Source organism: Microcaecilia unicolor, chromosome 6 (genome assembly GCF_901765095.1).
Source record: "Microcaecilia unicolor chromosome 6, aMicUni1.1, whole genome shotgun sequence".
Lineage (NCBI taxonomy): Eukaryota > Metazoa > Chordata > Amphibia > Gymnophiona > Siphonopidae > Microcaecilia > Microcaecilia unicolor.
In genome coordinates, this window is record NC_044036.1 from 331,497,651 (window position 1) to 331,514,919 (window position 17,269).

The following is a 17,269-nucleotide window of genomic DNA, read 5'->3' on the forward strand; positions in this document are numbered from 1 at the left end:
AAGTGCAGTTCTTGAAATCAGACTTTAACCATGGTTAGATTGGAGTTAACTTTGGTTATTATGGTTTCCTTGGAAATGTTACACTTCTCATTTTTGTGTTAGTACTTGCATCCAGATAGTAGCTGCCGGAAAAAATAATTAAAAAATAGAGATGTAGGGCTATTGGCGGGGGGGAGGGGGGGAGGGGGAATTCTCTGGGTCTAGCCTCCGGGGGGAGAGGGGGGGGGGGGGTTGGCCCAGCACCAGCAAGCTTCTTCCTGCCTGCTTCCGGATCTGTTTTTCTCCTGCTTCTGCTGCCAGGATCTGGATGATTGCACTAACGCGATAACCTGGGTGACCCCGGGTTGTTGTGTCGAATGCAATCATCCAGGTCCCGGCTCACAGGAGCAGGAGATGACAGCAGACCAAGGGAGGGAACAGTCAGACACAAGGTGGTAAGGGGGTGGGTGGGGACAGTGGCCTGAGTGTGTGTGTGTGGGGGGGGGGGGGGGGGCGTGGTGCAGTGACGGCCCAGGTGGAGTGGGGCGATTTTGCCCTGGGCCCGGTTGTCTCTCTCGGCGGGCCTGTAGATGTTAAATAAATGGGGGCAAATGGATATATTGAGTGTGAAAATAACACCGACTTCTTTTTCTCAAAGTTGGACATGAAAATAAAAATGATGGAGACTAAATTCCATGAAGAAAAGCTAAAGTTACAACAGAAGCATGATGCAGAGGTACAAAAGGTATGAGACCCCCTATCCTGTTGATTTTGCCTATGAAAGATCTCTTACGATGATAATACTTTATGCATAAAGCAGTGATGACTGGATATATGTATTCTACCGTTATCAAGGATTTCTAGAATGCAAGCTTTTATTGTTTTTCTTTTGTGGGAGGGGGGTTAGGGGGTAGAGGAGCAGAGCAATCAGATCAGTATTTCCACATTAATTTGTACCATTTTTTTCATCATTTATCGTTGATTAAAATTTGATATATTATGATTCATCCTATCAAAGAACTGACCATCAAAAAACTCCAAACAGCCCAAACAGCGTGCTTGTCTGACATTGCTGTCTGGATGTCTCAACGCCACCTGAAATTAAATATGACCAAAACCGAGCTTCTCATTTTCCCCCCCCAAACCCACCTCCCCGCTCCCCCCATTTTCTATTTCTGTTGATGGCTCCCTCATTCTCCCTGTCTCCTCAGCTCGAACCTTGGGGTTATCTTTGACTCTTCTCTCTCCTTCTCTGCTCATATCCAGCAGATTGCCAAGACCTGTCGTTTCTTTCTTTACAACATCCGTAAAATCCACCCCTTTCTTTCCGAGCACTCTACCAAAACCCTCATCCACACCCTTGTCACCTCTCGTTTAGACTACTGCAATCTGCTTCTTGCTGGCCTCCCACTTAGTCACCTCTCCCCTCTCCAGTCGATTCAAAACTCTGCTGCCCGTCTCATCTTCCGCCAGGGTCGCTTTACTCATACTACCCCTCTCCTCAAGACCCTTCACTGGCTCCCTATCCATTTTCGCATCCTGTTCAAACTTCTTCTACTAACCTATAAATGTACTCACTCTGCTGCTCCCCAGTATCTCTCCACACTCGTCCTTCCCTACACCCCTTCCCGTGCACTCTGCTCCATGGATAAATCCTTCTTATCTGTTCCCTTCTCCACTACTGCCAACTCCAGACTTCGCGCCTTCTGTCTCGCTGCACCCTATGCCTGGAATAAACTTCTTGAGCCCCTACGTCTTGCCCCATCCTTGGCCACCTTTAAATCTAGTCTGAAAGCCCACCTCTTTAACATTGCTTTTGACTCGTAACCACTTGTAACTACTCGCCTCCACCTACCCTCCTCTCTTCCTTCCTGTTCACATTAATTGATTTGATTTGCTTACTTTATTTATTTCTTGTCTATTAGATTGTAAGCTCTTTGAGCAGGGACTGTCTTTCTTCTATGTTTGGGCAGCGCTGCGTACGCCTTGTAGCGCTATAGAAATGCTAAATAGTAGTAGTAGTAGAATACTGCTGCCAGACTCATATTTGGAAAAACTAAATATGAAAGTGCAAAACCCCTTAGAGAGAAACTTCACTGGCTCCCACTTAAGGAACGCATTGCGTTCAAGATCTGCACGGTTGTACACAAAATCATTCAGGCAGACGCCCCTATCTACATGCTAAACCTAGTGGACCTACCTCCCAGAAACGCCACAAGATCATCCTGCACATTTCTCAATTTGCACTTCCCCAGCTGTAAAGGACTAAAATACAAACTGATGCATGCCACCATCTTCTCTTACACGAGCACGCAGATATGGAATGCACTACCCACAGACCTGAAATCAATTGTCGAAACAAATAACTTTCGCAAATCTCTGAAGACACACTTGTTCAACAAGGCCTACAAAGAGAACCAATAGCTTCATTGACCTACTCTATTACCCACCCAGATATGAAAATCCACCTCTACAAACACCTGCTTAATCACTTCCTCTACCTTCCCTTACTCAATCTCCACACACCTACTAACTGTTTATGATCTTTTGGTATGAAAATGTCATAACAAAACTATGTAAGCCACATTGAGCCTGCAAATAGGTGGGATAATGTGGGATACAAATGCAATAAATAATAATAATAATAATAATAATAATCATTGTTTTGCAAAGTCTCGTGTATTTTCAATAATATTTATAGTTTTCCCCTTGTCTTTTTATTTTTATTTAATTTAAAACTATTTATGTTCTGCTAATCACTTCTGATTCTCAGTGAATTCCATATCTGTATTTATTATCCTAGGAGTAGTCCATTTTTAAGGTTATCAATAGAAATCAAACAAAATAAAACATGGAAAAGAAAATAAGATGATACCTTTTTTATTGGACTTAACTTAATACATTTCTTGATTAGCTTTCGAAGGTTGCCCTTCTTCCTCAGATCGGAAATAAGCAAATGTGGTAGCAGATAGTATATATGAGAGAAACTTCAAAGCATTACTTTGACAGTCTGACAGAGTGGAAGGGTGGGGGTATGCATGGGGACATCAAAGCATTTCATTGATATTCTAACAGAATGGGTGTTGGTAGGTGAGAGGAGGGTGATAAACAGAGAAATAAACAGAGAAATACAGCTTTATGGTTTATAATTGGTTAGAAAACCCAGATCCTTATTAAGTCCTGTTTGTTGGGTGTCAAAATATTCAATCATTCTCATTTCGAAGGTCTTACGTTCCTGTATTGTTTTAAAATTACCTTTCAGTATTCTTACTGTGAAATCACTGGTGTAGTGTTCTGGTCTTGTGAAGTGTTGGCCCACAGGGGTGGGGGCCTGACTGGCACCGGCTATTTTCATGTGATGTCTGTGCAGATTGAATCTTGTCTTAAGCATCTGGCCTGTTTCTCCAATATAGCATCCTTCGTTACATTTTTTACACTGAATGATATATACCACATTGGAAGATGAGCATGTAAAATAGTCCTTTATGTTGAATATTTTTCCTTTGTGAATTTAAGCAAATTTCATATCTTAAGGCTACTTTTTCAGCTCATGAAAAGTAAGATATTGTTTCAAAACTCCCCTTTCCATAACAATGTCCATAAGTATTGTAAAGAGTAAATGCAGTTTTCCTGACCTTCACTAAATTTTCCCCGATTTGCACTTTCATCATGAGTTTACCAGTGTTTCCAAAGTTTTGTGAGAACTTCGCAGTGAGAAAGGACAGAAACATGAATGAGTTATGAAAAGCCATCTACAATGCCTAGTACCAATCTGGATTTATTTAGCATCTTTGATCCACGCACATTTCAGGGTATTTTATGCCTCAGCACTTGTGGTCATACTGTTCCTATTAAGGAATCAGGATTTCAAGCCCCAGAATTCTTTGTGATGAGAGCCTTAGAACAAGAAGAGGCCTGAGACCTTTTCATGTATGGTCACATCTGACAATGCTGTGCAACGTTCTTCCGTACTCATCTCTGCCACTCACAAGCCGTGTGACCTGTTTCCCAATATATCGGCTTTTGTACTTTGTAATAAGACAGACATTCATAGAAACTGCTTCTTTCCTCCACTTGTCAATAAAAGTTTTCATGTCATCTAAAGCCAGATATTAACGGGTCCATTGCCCCTGGTACAAAATAAGTACCTGAATGTATGTAAACTGCTTTGAATGTAGTTGCAAAAAAAAACCTCAGAAAGGCGGTATATCAAGTCCCATTTCCCTTTCCCTCTTTTTTACTAAGCTGCGGTAAAAGGGGGCCTGCGCCAGGGGTGTAGCCAGACCCTCACGGTGGGAGGGGGCCAGAGCCCGAGGTTGGGGGCACATTTTGAGTGCCGCCCCGCCGCCCCCCCACTTCCACGCCTCGCTGGCCCTCACCTCGCCTCCTCGCCCCCACCTCCTTGCCGCTTCCTCTCACAAACAAATACCTTTGCTGGCGGGGGTCCTCAACCCCCGCCAGCCGAAGCCTTCTTCAGCGCTGGTCTCCGGTGCAGCTGCGTTCGCTGCCCTGCTCTTCTTTCTTTTTGCTCCTCCTGTGCATACTGACGCTCCTTTAAGGAGCGTCAGCATGAACAGGAGGAGCAAGAAGAGCAGGGCAGCGAACGCGGCTGCGCCGGAGACCAGCGCTGAAGAAGGCTTCGGCTGACGGGCCCCAGACGAAATTTTGGGAGCCGCCTGCAGCTACGCTCCTGGCTTGCGCTAGTGTCGGCACGGGTTTTTGATGTGCGCTGAGGCTCCCTTTTGCTGCAACAGGTATAAGGTTGGCCATTTTGGGGGAAAAATGGCCATGTGGTAAATGAACTGCTTACCATGCGGCCATTTGAAAGAGGAAGAGCACTTAACCGCCACCCATTGAGGTGGCGGTAAGGGCTCCCATGCCAACCCGGCGGTAACTAGGCAGCACTTGGCACTGCCCAGTTACCGCCGGGTAAGCACCAGCTCTACAAAAACAGAAAATATTTTTGTAGAGCCGGAAATGGCACTCACTGGGGGTGGAACTACTGCGGTAGTTCTGGATTGGCGTGCTGCAAGCCTGTTACCGCACACTAACCCTTTAGTAAAAGGGCCCCTTTATCTGCATAAATCTCCTGTCTTAAACTTGTCCCCAAATGCAGGTATAATTATGTGATTTGTTCATCAAGGCATCTGCTTTACCCACAGAGCAGAGAAGGCCTTCTCAGGACATTGGGAAGAAGACCACGTACATAGTTTTGCTCAAAAGAAATATCTGTATAAAAAGTGTTTTCCGAAGGTGATTTTCAAAGTGAACGTACTTGTACTCTCTCATTTTGAAAACTGATATGGTGGTGATGAATAAAAATGACCTATGAGATTTGCGGCAGTGCAGGACGTTTGAACATTTACCGCCATGGAGATGTGTAATCCTGTTTTCTTCATCAGAAAAGTGTGATTGCAAGTGCTATCATGACTTGGCACGGCATTTGCAAAACAAGATGGTGCAGAACTATAAAAATAAAATCTACAGAAGAGAAACTCTGCATAGATTTGGTTCTTGTGGAGTAGTAAATCTTTTACATTGAGTCTGATAAAGTAAAATTTTCATTTAGTTATGCATGATCATGCGATGTCTGAACTCCTTTTTATTTAGATTAACTTTTTGAATGTTAACGTCTGTTTCATTGTTTATTATTTATTTTCTGTGAATATGTTTTTGTGTTTATTTTATTGTATGAATGTGTTTTTGTACCTTGCTCAGAGTAATGAAGATACATTCATTGTACAGCGGGCCAACTTGCGTTGATCGTACTGCTTTGTTCAGCACTGCCTAATGTTTCTAAATGGTTATAAAAAAAGGTTTATTCTCGGGCCGCACTCTGTCCTGTGGTGTGCTGCTACAACACATGACAGAGCTTAATATAGATTTAGATGGGGGAGTTAGAATATATTGCACTAAATGAAAAATTAGATATAATAGGCATCTCTGAGACCTGGTGGAAGGAGGATAACCAGTGGGACACTGTCATACCGGGGTACAAATTATATCGTAGTGATAGGGTGAATCGGATTGGTGGAGGGGTAGCATTGTATATTAACGAGAGCCTTGAATCAAATAGATTGAAAATTCTGCAGGAAGCAAAACACTCCTTGGAATCACTGTGGATTGAAATTCCATGTGCAAAGGGGAAAAGGATAGTGATAGGAGTGTACTACCGTCCGCCTGGCCAGGACGAACAGACGGATGCGGAAATGTTAAAGGAAATCAGGGACGCAAACAAACTGGGCAACACAATAATAATGGGGGATTTCAATTACCCGCATATAGACTGGGTTAATGTAACATCTGTACACTTAAGGGACATAAGATTTCTTGATGAAATCAAGGACAGCTTCATGGAACAGCTAGTTCAGGAGCCGACAAGAGAAGGAAAAATACTAGACTTAGTCCTTAGTGGTGCTCATGATCTAGTGCAGGGGGTAACGATACGAGGGCCGCTTGATAACAGTGATCATAATATGATCGGTTTTGATATTGGCATTGAAGGAAGTGAAACTAGGAAATCAAGTACGCTAGCGTTTAACTATAGAAAAGGTGATTACGACAAAATGAGAAAAATGGTGAAAAAAAGACTGAAAGGAGCAGCTCGCAGAGTAAAAAACTTGCATCAGGCGTGGATGCTGTTTAAAAACACCATCCTGGAGGTTCAGGACAAATATATTCCACGTATTAGAAAAAAGGGAAAAAAGACTAAACGTCAGCCGGCGTGGCTAAACAGTAAGATAAAGGAAATCATTAGAGCCAAAAAACAATCCTTCAGAAAGTGGAGAAGAGAACCAACTGAAAGTAACAGGACAGATCATAAGGAATGCCAAGCCAAATGCAAAGCGGAGATAAGGAGGGCAAAAAAGGACTTTGAGAAGAAATTAGCGTTGGAAGCAAAAATACATAGTAAAAACTTTTTTAGATACATTAAAAGCAGGAAACCGGCCAAAGAGTCGGTTGGGGCCGCTGGACGAAAATGGTGTTAAAGGGGCGATCAAGGAGGACAAAGCCGTAGCGGAGAAATTAAATGAATTCTTTGCTTCGGTCTTCACCGAGGAGGATTTGGGGGGGACACCGGTGCCGGAAAGAATATTTGAAGCGGGGGAGTCGGAGAAACTAAACAAATTCTCTGTAACCTTGGAGGATGTAATGGGTCAGTTCAGCAAGCTGAAGAGTAGTAAATCACCGGGACCTGATGGTATTCATCCCAGAGTATTAATAGAACTAAAAAATGAACTTGCGGAGCTACTGTTAGAAATATGCAATCTGTCCCTAAAATCGAGTGTAATACCGGAAGACTGGAGGGTAGCCAATGTTACTCCGATTTTTAAGAAAGGTTCCAGAGGAGATCCGGGAAATTATAGACCGGTGAGTCTGACGTCGGTGCCGGGCAAGATGGTGGAGGCTATTATTAAGAATAAAATTGCAGAGCATATACAAAAACATGGACTGATGAGACAAAGTCAGCACGGATTTAGTGAAGGGAAGTCTTGCCTCACCAATCTAATGCATTTTTTTGAGGGGGTAAGCAAACATGTGGACAATGGGGAGCCGGTTGATATTGTATATCTGGATTTTCAGAAGGCGTTTGACAAAGTGCCGCACGAAAGACTCCTGAAGAAATTGCAGAGTCATGGAATCGGAGGTAGGGTATTATTATGGATTAAGAACTGGTTGAAAGATAGGAAGCAGAGAGTAGGATTGCGTGGCCAGTATTCTCAGTGGAGGAGGGTAGTTAGTGGGGTCCCGCAGGGGTCTGTGCTGGGTCCGTTGCTTTTTAATGTATTTATAAATGACCTAGAGATGGGAATAACTAGTGAGGTAATTAAATTCGCCGATGACACAAAATTATTCAGGGTCGTCAAGTCGCAGGAGGAATGTGAACGATTACAGGAGGACCTTGCGAGACTGGGAGAATGGGCGTGCAAGTGGCAGATGAAGTTCAATGTTGACAAGTGCAAAGTGATGCATGTGGGTAAGAGGAACCCGAATTATAGCTACGTCTTGCAAGGTTCCACGTTAGGAGTTACGGATCAAGAAAGGGATCTGGGTGTCGTCGTCGATGATACGCTGAAACCTTCTGCTCAGTGTGCTGCTGCGGCTAGGAAAGCGAATAGAATGTTGGGTGTTATTAGGAAGGGTATGGAGTCCAGGTGTGCGGATGTTATAATGCCGTTGTATCGCTCCATGGTGCGACCGCACCTGGAGTATTGTGTTCAGTACTGGTCTCCGTATCTCAAAAAAGATATAGTAGAATTGGAAAAGGTACAGCGAAGGGCGACGAAAATGATAGTGGGGATGGGACGACTTTCCTATGAAGAGAGGCTGAGAAGGCTAGGGCTTTTCAGCTTGGAGAAGAGACGGCTGAGGGGAGATATGATAGAAGTGTATAAAATAATGAGTGGAATGGATCGGGTGGATGTGAAGCGACTGTTCACGCTATCCAAAATACTAGGACTAGAGGGCATGAGTTGAAGCTACAGTGTGGTAAATTTAAAACGAATCCGAGAAAATTTTTCTTCACCCAACGTGTAATTAGACTCTGGAATTCATTGCCGGAGAACGTGGTACGGGCGGTTAGCTTGACGGAGTTTAAAAAGGGGTTAGATAGATTCCTAAAGGACAAGTCCATAGACCGCTATTAAATGGACTGGAAAAATTCCTCATTTTTAGGTATAACTTGTCTGGAATGTTTTTACGTTTGGGGAGCGTGCCAGGTGCCCTTGACCTGGATTGGCCACTGTCGGTGACAGGATGCTGGGCTAGATGGACCTTTGGTCTTTCCCAGTATGGCACTACTTATGTACTTATGTACTTATGTACTTATATTACTGGCTACTTCAGTTTCCCTTCCCCAGACTGAATCACAGACAGGGAGGAAGTTGACACCACAGCATGACACATCAAAGGCTCTAGGAAAGGATGTTAATATTTGGTCAGGTGCATATTTAACTCATCTGGTCTCAACACGTCCAAGTATCTGTGACAGAGATGAGAGTCTTACGGAAGCATCTTAGGAAAAATCAGAAATAGGTTAAAAAGAAAAAACCCTGGTCGTGCCTTCCGTTTTGCCAGCCAGCATCTGTTAGTTGTCTCAACCTATCTCCAGATTCATTCACATTCAGTTAAAGTTTCTTGTTTCAGTATTGGGGCCCCAACATCCCCCTCTTATTAGAAATTCGTTCAGAGCTCTCCTTCAAAAAATTATAAATCTTTACTTAAAACGTGCTTTTTCTCCCCAGCGTTTTCCACGGTTAACGAACTGTTGACTCTCCTGTTTTCTACTTATTTTAGTTTTGGTCCTGATACTACCCTTGCACAGCATTATACTTGTATAATGTCAGCTTTTCACTCCCGCTCCCTCTTTTGTGATTTAGATGTTGGTAGTCACCCTTCCCCCATCCCTTATTATATAGTTTAATTGTAATCCAGACCCTTCTGTGTTTTCCTCTCTTACCCCTTTATTTATATTCAGAGAGGAGATTTTCCTGGGCTCCTTGGGCTCATGCTATATCTGTTCGACAGCTTGTTATTGCTGCGCTGCCTGAAGGGCCCGCAGGAGCCGACATCTTATGCGCTTGAGGCTGCGAGTGAAAAGCCAAATCTTTTAAAGACTTATGTGGCGCCTGTTGCATATCAACTCCAGCCAACTTTTTGTGGAGCCTAAGCGAAATGTTACAGGTTAGTACGTCGTGAAATCTTCTAATTTGGCTGGGATTAAGCTTATTTTAGTGAAGGAGTGTGCAGAGCCTCTTGTTCAGGGAGCCATTTCAGCACATGACGTCACCACTCCAGCCAAATAATGTATGTTTTTGATTCTGTTTCATGGTAGGTCCTATTGTTAGGTCTCAATTTGCTGCTTTCAGGTTTTCCTCTTTCATTCTGTCTATGTGTTTACTTGTCCATTTTGCTATTGTTATGCTGTTAGGTTAGTTTTATGTTAAACTGTACCTGCTGTACACCGCTTTGAGTGAATCTCTTCATAAAGGCGGTTAATAAATCCCAATAAATAAATTAAATAGTTCTTTGATTTTCTTCTGCTTTTCTATCCTAGTTGTAGTTCCTTTTATTATTATGCTTCTTCTGTTATTTGTAAAACTGTAAACCGCTCCGATGGTGTGCTCTCTGTAGCGATACATCAAATAAAGATGAATTTGAACTTCATACAAGTGCCTGTTCCCTAAACTGCATTAGCTGTCAGTTAACATGCACTAAGTCATTTCCTCATGGACATTTTTTTTTTGTTACATTTGTACCCTGCGCTTTCCCACTCATGGCAGGCTCAATGCGGCTTACATGGGGCAGTGGAGGGTTAAGTGACTTGCCCAGAGTCACAAGGAGCTGCCTGTGCCTGAAGTGGGAATCAAACTCACTTCCTCAGTTCCCCAGGACCAAGGTCCACCACCCTAACCACTAGGCCACTCCTCCACTGTTGCTACTATTTGAGATTCTACATGGAATGTTGCTATTCTTCCATGTAGAAGTCGGCGGCCCTTGCAGATCACAAATGTGGCCACGCAGGCTTCTGCTTCTGTGAGTCTGACGTCCTGCACGTACAGAAACAGAAGCCTGCGCAGCCTTCTACATGGAATGTTGCTACTCTTTGAGATTCTACATGGAATGTTGCTATTCCACTAGCAACATTCCATGTAGAAGTCGGCTCTTGCAGATCACCAATGTGGCGGCGCAGGCTTCTGCTTCTGTGAGTCTGACGTCCTGCACGTGCAGGACGTCAGTCTCAGAAACAGAAGCCTGCGCAGCCTGGAATGTTGCTAGTGGAATAGGAATGTAGAATCTCCAATAGTAGCAACATTCCATGTAGAATCTCCAATAGTATCTATTTTATTTTTGTTACATTTGTACCCTGCGCTTTCCCACTCATGGCAGGCTCAATGCGGCTTACATGGGGCAGTGGAGGGTTAAGTGACTTGCCCAGAGTCACAAAGAGCTGCCTGTGCCGGGAATTGAACTCAGTTCCTCAGTTCCCCAGGACCAAAGTCCACCACCCTAACCACTAGGCCACTCCTCCACTCCATTTAATGTGAAATGGGAGGGAACAGATAGAGACAGTATCTTACACAGTGCAACAATACATTCTCTTCTGAATTCCCATCCCCCGTAAATTTTTATCACATTTATACCTCTACTCATAGAAAAATGTTATACCGAATTGTTCGTCTACTATTGTTCAGTTGCCCTATTAGTTCCCGTTGTTTCTTTTCCATTGTTCCATTATTGTTCTCCATTGTTCTACTCCCTTAACGACACCTTAACTTTGTTTTCGCATAACCACTCACAATGTAATCAATAACCGAGTTGTAACAAACTGTATTTCCACCATTCACAATGTATTGTAAGCCACACTGAACCCGCAAATAGGTGGGAAAATGTGGGATACAAATGCAATAAATAAATAAATAAATATTCTCAAAAAACTTCAGACAGCCCAGAACACCACAGCCAGACTCATGTTTGGGAAAACAAAATACGAAAGTGCAAAACCCCTAAGAGAAAAACTACACTGGCTCCCAATTAAAGAACGAATCGCGTTCAAGGTCTGCACTCTAGTTCATAAAATCATTCACGGAGATGCCCCGGCCTATGTGATAGACCTTGTTGACTTGCCACCCAGGAATGCTAAAAGATCGGCCTGCACATTCCTTAATCTACACTTCCCCAGCTGCAAAGGACTAAAATACAAACTAACACACGCGTCCATCTTTTCCTACATGAGCAAGCAACTGTGGAATGCATTATCACTTAGCTTAAAAACAAATTACGAATTAAGCAATTTCCGTAAATCTCTGAAGACCTATCTATTCAACAAGGCATACCACAATGAGGAATAACTTAATGATAACACAATACCACTTCAGCTACACTCTTAATACTGTCTCGCTATACCCGCATACTTAATTCTATATTGTTATCCATGTACTCCATGCAACTCTAATGTGTCACTTACTCCGGCATGACGAATGTCGTAACGGAACTTTGTAAGCTAATTCGATATTGTCATCCATGTATTTCATGTAACACCAATTGTTTCTTTTACTCTGGAATGGTGAATGCCATAACGGAATATTGTAAGCCACATTGAGCCTGCAAATAGGTGGGAAAATGTGGGATACAATAAATAAAATTCACAGTAAGTTCTTGTATTCTGCAAACACTGAGAAGTTCTATGGAGATTCCAGCTAAGAGAGCAAGGGTAGACCCTGGGAAAGGACATTTAGTCTCAACATTTCAGTGTCTCAGAATCACCTCTTAAGTATTTTTTGAAGATGAAAGATTCTAGAGGCTTTCTAAATAGAAGATAATTCAGCATCATTCTAATTTGAAGAGCTAGAGAATGCTTCATAAGAAAAGCTCGATGAAAAGACACGGACATTTAAGATCGGGAAAATGCAGAAGTGTAGGGCTACGCAGCATCTTAATCTTGCTTCCTTTAAGCATACATATTAGATCTAACATAAAATCATTCATGGCGAGGCCCCGGCCTACATGTCAGACCTCATAGACTTACCAACCAGGAACTCGAAAAGGTCAGCACGCACATTCCTGAATCTCCACTACCCCAGCTGCAAAGGACTAAAATATAAATTAACATATGCATCCAGCTTCTCCTACGTAAGCACGCAACTATGGAATGCACTACCAAATTCCATAAAAACAATGCACGACCTAAGTAACTTCCAAAAATCACTAAAAAACCAACCTGTTCAATAAGGCATACCACAATGATCCATCCTAAACACCAGACAACGAAACTTATACCAGAACTGGACAAAACCAAACTCTCTATACTTGACTGCTTCAGCTACTTTGTCACGAATGAACTTTAACGCAATACCACTCTATTTCTCATTCTGAATATGAATTCTCTACACTTGACTGCTTAATCTACTCTGTCACTTATGAACTTTAATGCAATACCTCCTTGTATTTCTCATTCCGGAAATGGCGATCGCCATTACGGATCAGTGTAAGCCACATTGAGCCTGCAAATAGGTGGGAAAATGTGGGATACAAATGCAACAAATAAAAAAAAAAAAAAAATTAAAAAAATAACATAGCGGATAGCAGGGCACAGTTAGTACCATCTGAATAGATACAGCTAACCATATTACATTATCTGCCATTCAAAGAACACACTGTAAAGGACTTGGGGCCCTTTTACTAAGGCGCTTAGGTTCCTACGCACGTCCAACGCGTGTCAGATTGGAACTACAGCCTGGCCACTGCGTGCCCCGGGCGGTAATTCCATTTTTAACACATCGTAGAAAATATTAAATTTATTTATTTATTGCATTTGTATCCCACATTTTCCCACCTATTTGCAGGCTCAATGTGGCTTACATTGTTCCGTAATGACAATCGCCATTTCCGAAGTGAGAGATACAGTGGTATTACAGTAAAGATCTTAATTGATATAATAGATTGAGCAGTCAGGTATAAGCAGTACATATTCGGAATAAGAGATAGGGTGGTATTGCGTTAGAGTTCATTCGTGGTGGAGTGGGCCTTTCTATTTTCTATCGCTTGACGTTTACCCGGCGATAATCAGCAGTTTACGCGCGCTGATTACCGCCAGGTTAGCACGTGAGGCCTTACCACTAACTCAGTGGGTGGCGGTAAGGTCTCAAGCCGAAAATGGATGCGCGCTGTTTTTAATTTTGTCGCACGTCCATTTTCAGCCACAAAAGGCCTTTTTTCCAGGCGCGCTGAAAAATGGACCTTCGCACATCCAAAACATGCGCGTACACCAGCGCAGGCCATTTTTCGTCAATCCTTAGTAAAAGGGCCCCTTTGCTCTGTATTAGCTAAATACCAAAATATTGGGGTTGTCCCTAAAAGTTCATGCAGAAGCTTTGCTGTTACCATGCCTTAATTTTGGTTGTTAAAAACATTAGCTCTTTTCTTGTTGAAAACTTGCAGTTGTGTTGCGGTGAAGATTCGTCTCAAGTCTTGCATTAACAAAATTAAGAAACTCTTCTAATTTCATATTGTTCACAACTGTTCAGGGTGTTATTTTGATATAGTTTGCTTTATAATTTAGCTAGCTTTCAACACTAGCTGTTTGCGTACGGGGTGTGCATGCTTATATGCTCTCAATTCTTCTTACAGATCTTGGACAGAAAAAATAATGAGATTGAGGAACTGAAGACCATGCACAGATCTAAACAGAATGAATCAGAGGAGATAATACGCAAGCTTGAAAAAAAAGGTGACAAATGGATGTTCTTTGAAAATAATAAAAATGTGCTTCTGTATCTAACCGCTACAATTTGATAAGAACCTAATGTACAAAACAATGCAACAGTTTAATATCGATGGCATCAGAAATAAAAGTTTAAAAAAATGTTTAGAGTTGGTGTATCCCAGGGGTCAGGGTACAAATTGACTTTGATATCCAACAACCTTTTGAGGTCACTTGATTTTGGAGGGATGGCCACTAGTAATACAGCTATTGCCGTTTTTAAAATAAAGGCCAGATTAAATAAACGACGATTTATACGCCCAAAGTGGATTTATACCGGCTGAAACCTGATGAAAATCCTGGCGCACAAGTTGGGTGCATAACCCTGGTATTCCGTAACACTGTGCCTAAATTCTGGGAACGCCCCTGACCGTCCTGTGCCCCTCCCCTTTTGAGTTGCACGCGAGACCAGTTAGGCACGCAGTGTTATGGAAGAGTGTGCAACCAGATGCGCGCACGGATCCCATTTACTGCCAGTTCACAGCAATAATTAATTATTGACACTTTTTAAACTCATTAATTTGCGCACGCATCTGCCCTACCCGCCCAGATTTGGGTGTCCAACTTTGTGCAACCTACATAGAATCCGGAGGTAAATATATTTTAATCCAAATAATGGTTTGGTAGAATTATAAGGGGGGGGGCTAGTTTTATAACTGATGCAATGGTGAAAAGTGATCACATGCTGCCTGATATAAAAATCAAATTCTACGTAAGTACATAAGTAATGCCACACTGGGAAAAGACCTAGGGTCCATCGAGCCCAGCATCCTGTCCACGACAGCAGCCAATCAAGGCCAAGGGCACCTGGCGAGCTTCCCAAACGTACAAACATTCTATACATGTTATTCCTGGAATTGTGGCAGATTATGCGCATTTTGTATATCGCGCCTAGTGTTCCATGCCTAAATCGAAGTGTATACCGTAACAATGCACATAACTTAATTGGCTTAACCAATCAGTGTTTTTAATAGCTCATAAGCAATAATGAATACTAATTGGCAACAATTAAGAATTTATGCACATAACTTGCTAAGCGTATGCGGTAACTCACTGCGCCTGAATTCTAATGTGCACATCCAAAAAGGGGTGTAGTTAGGGGCGGGCAAATGGGCCTTTCATAGGCGTTCCCAAATTTACATGCATTGTTATAAAATGTGGCCTAGTCCATGTAAATCTACACGCAGGGATTTAACCATGTTTTTCCCGGTGTAAATGGAGACAAGTAGTTTTAGGCGCTGGTATATCAACTAAGTGTATTCTATATACTGTGCTTAAATGGTATAGAATACGCTTAGGCCAAAATGATTTCCTTGCGGTTTTTCCAGGCGCCATATATAGAATTCCCCCCCCCCCCCCCCTCCAATTTGCTTATCCATATATTTTAAAAAATGACAGAGGTGGCCCTAAAAATTATCCAATAGCAGCTACATTCAGCCACTATTTGGATCAGTTTTGTTTAGGCCTGTGTAATATTGGGCCAAAACGAAATGGATAGTGTCAACTTAGTCACCGCACTATTCATATATTTGATGCTGCTGAATATATGTATTAAGATAAGCACTGGTGTTGGTGTATAACTTTGCACGGTCACTGTGCCACCTGAATATTGACCCCAAATTGTTCAGTCTATGGTCTTCTGCAGGATTTTCAAAGTAAGTGCGTGTGTGAAAAGTATCTACACCTATATAATACCTGCTGATTTGTTTGGATGCTTCTTCTGACTCAAATACATTCATGTTTTTGAAGATGTGAAAGTCTGCAGGTAGTTCTAAACACTTCCCTGACGCCCCTTCCCAAGAAGGTCTCCCCCCTTCAGCAGATAGAAGAGCAGCCGTATTGTTACCTGTACATAGACAGGATCATTCCATAACAGGCGTACCTATGTGAGAAGTCCAAAAAGGTAGCTTTTGTAAAATAGGCAACCGGAACCAGTTCCGATAGTGCGCAAGTGCCTACACACAAAATTTACACCTGCGCTGAAAAAGGTGTAAGTGTATACACTGAGCTGGATTTACATATAAGTTAGGCAACCTGACGCTTAGGGCCTCTCATTACAAGGGGTCTCACGTTCACTTGCATGGAAAACTATTAAACCTAAAATATTACTTCCTACTTAATAGGGGGGGGGGGCCTTAAATATTCCAGCATAGGGGCCACAATATGCATAAATCCCATCCTGACTGTATATGTGTACCTATTTATTTCTATTTATTTGGAATGCTCTACCCAGAACTACCTAAATTTCAGAAAATGATTGAAATCAGAATTGATTAAGAAGGCTTATTCCCCAGGTTCAACTTAATTTAAATTAACTCTTTCCATAAATAAGACCCAAGGACACTAATTCCTAGTTATTATCTCGTGTCTATTGCTGTTTAATTGTTAGATTGTAAGCTCTTCCGAGCAGGGACCGTCCTTAATTGTTAATTTGTACAGCGCTGCGTAACCCTAGTAGCGCTCTAGAAATGTTAAGTAGTAGTAGTATTTCCTATCTTATTCTCAATCTGTAAAATTGTTCTTCTTGCACTGTAGCCTCACTACAGATTTATGTAAGCCACTTTGAGCCTGCAATCAGTGGGAAAATGTGGGATATAAATGTAATAAATAAATAAATAAAATCTGCACATATATCTGCCCACACTGTGTCCCTGGGGACACTACCCATGGATCGTGTAAAAGCAGGCGCAACCTTTCCATGCACCCGCTTTTTATATGTGTATGCAGTTATGCAATTTTATAAAAGCCATTTTTTAAAATGTAAAACAGAAACTTTATAAAATTATCAAATACAAAATATATAAAGTATGAAAAATGATTGTTGAAAAACAACTAAGTAAATTAAAATCAAATTACAAAATAAAGTTAGTTGATTGCTTATAAATATATAAATATAATAAGTGGTCAGATATGTCACACGCACACTAGTACTACTACTACTATTTACCATTTCTATAGCGCTACAAGGCGTACGCAGCACTGCACAAATATAGAAGAAAGACTGTCCCTGCTCAAAGAGCTTACAAA

At 42.0% G+C, this 17,269-nt stretch overlaps 1 protein-coding gene across 1 annotated transcript in view; it reads left to right on the forward strand.

The window, feature by feature from the left end:
- CEP112 (centrosomal protein 112) overlaps positions 1–17,269 on the forward strand; it is a 704,958-nt gene that overhangs the window by 124,436 nt on the left and 563,253 nt on the right. Inside the window, exons 10-11 of the mRNA XM_030208453.1 lie at positions 638–724; positions 14,110–14,209. Coding sequence (XP_030064313.1) covers positions 638–724; positions 14,110–14,209 — 187 coding nt within the window. The remainder of the gene's footprint in view (positions 1–637; positions 725–14,109; positions 14,210–17,269) is intronic.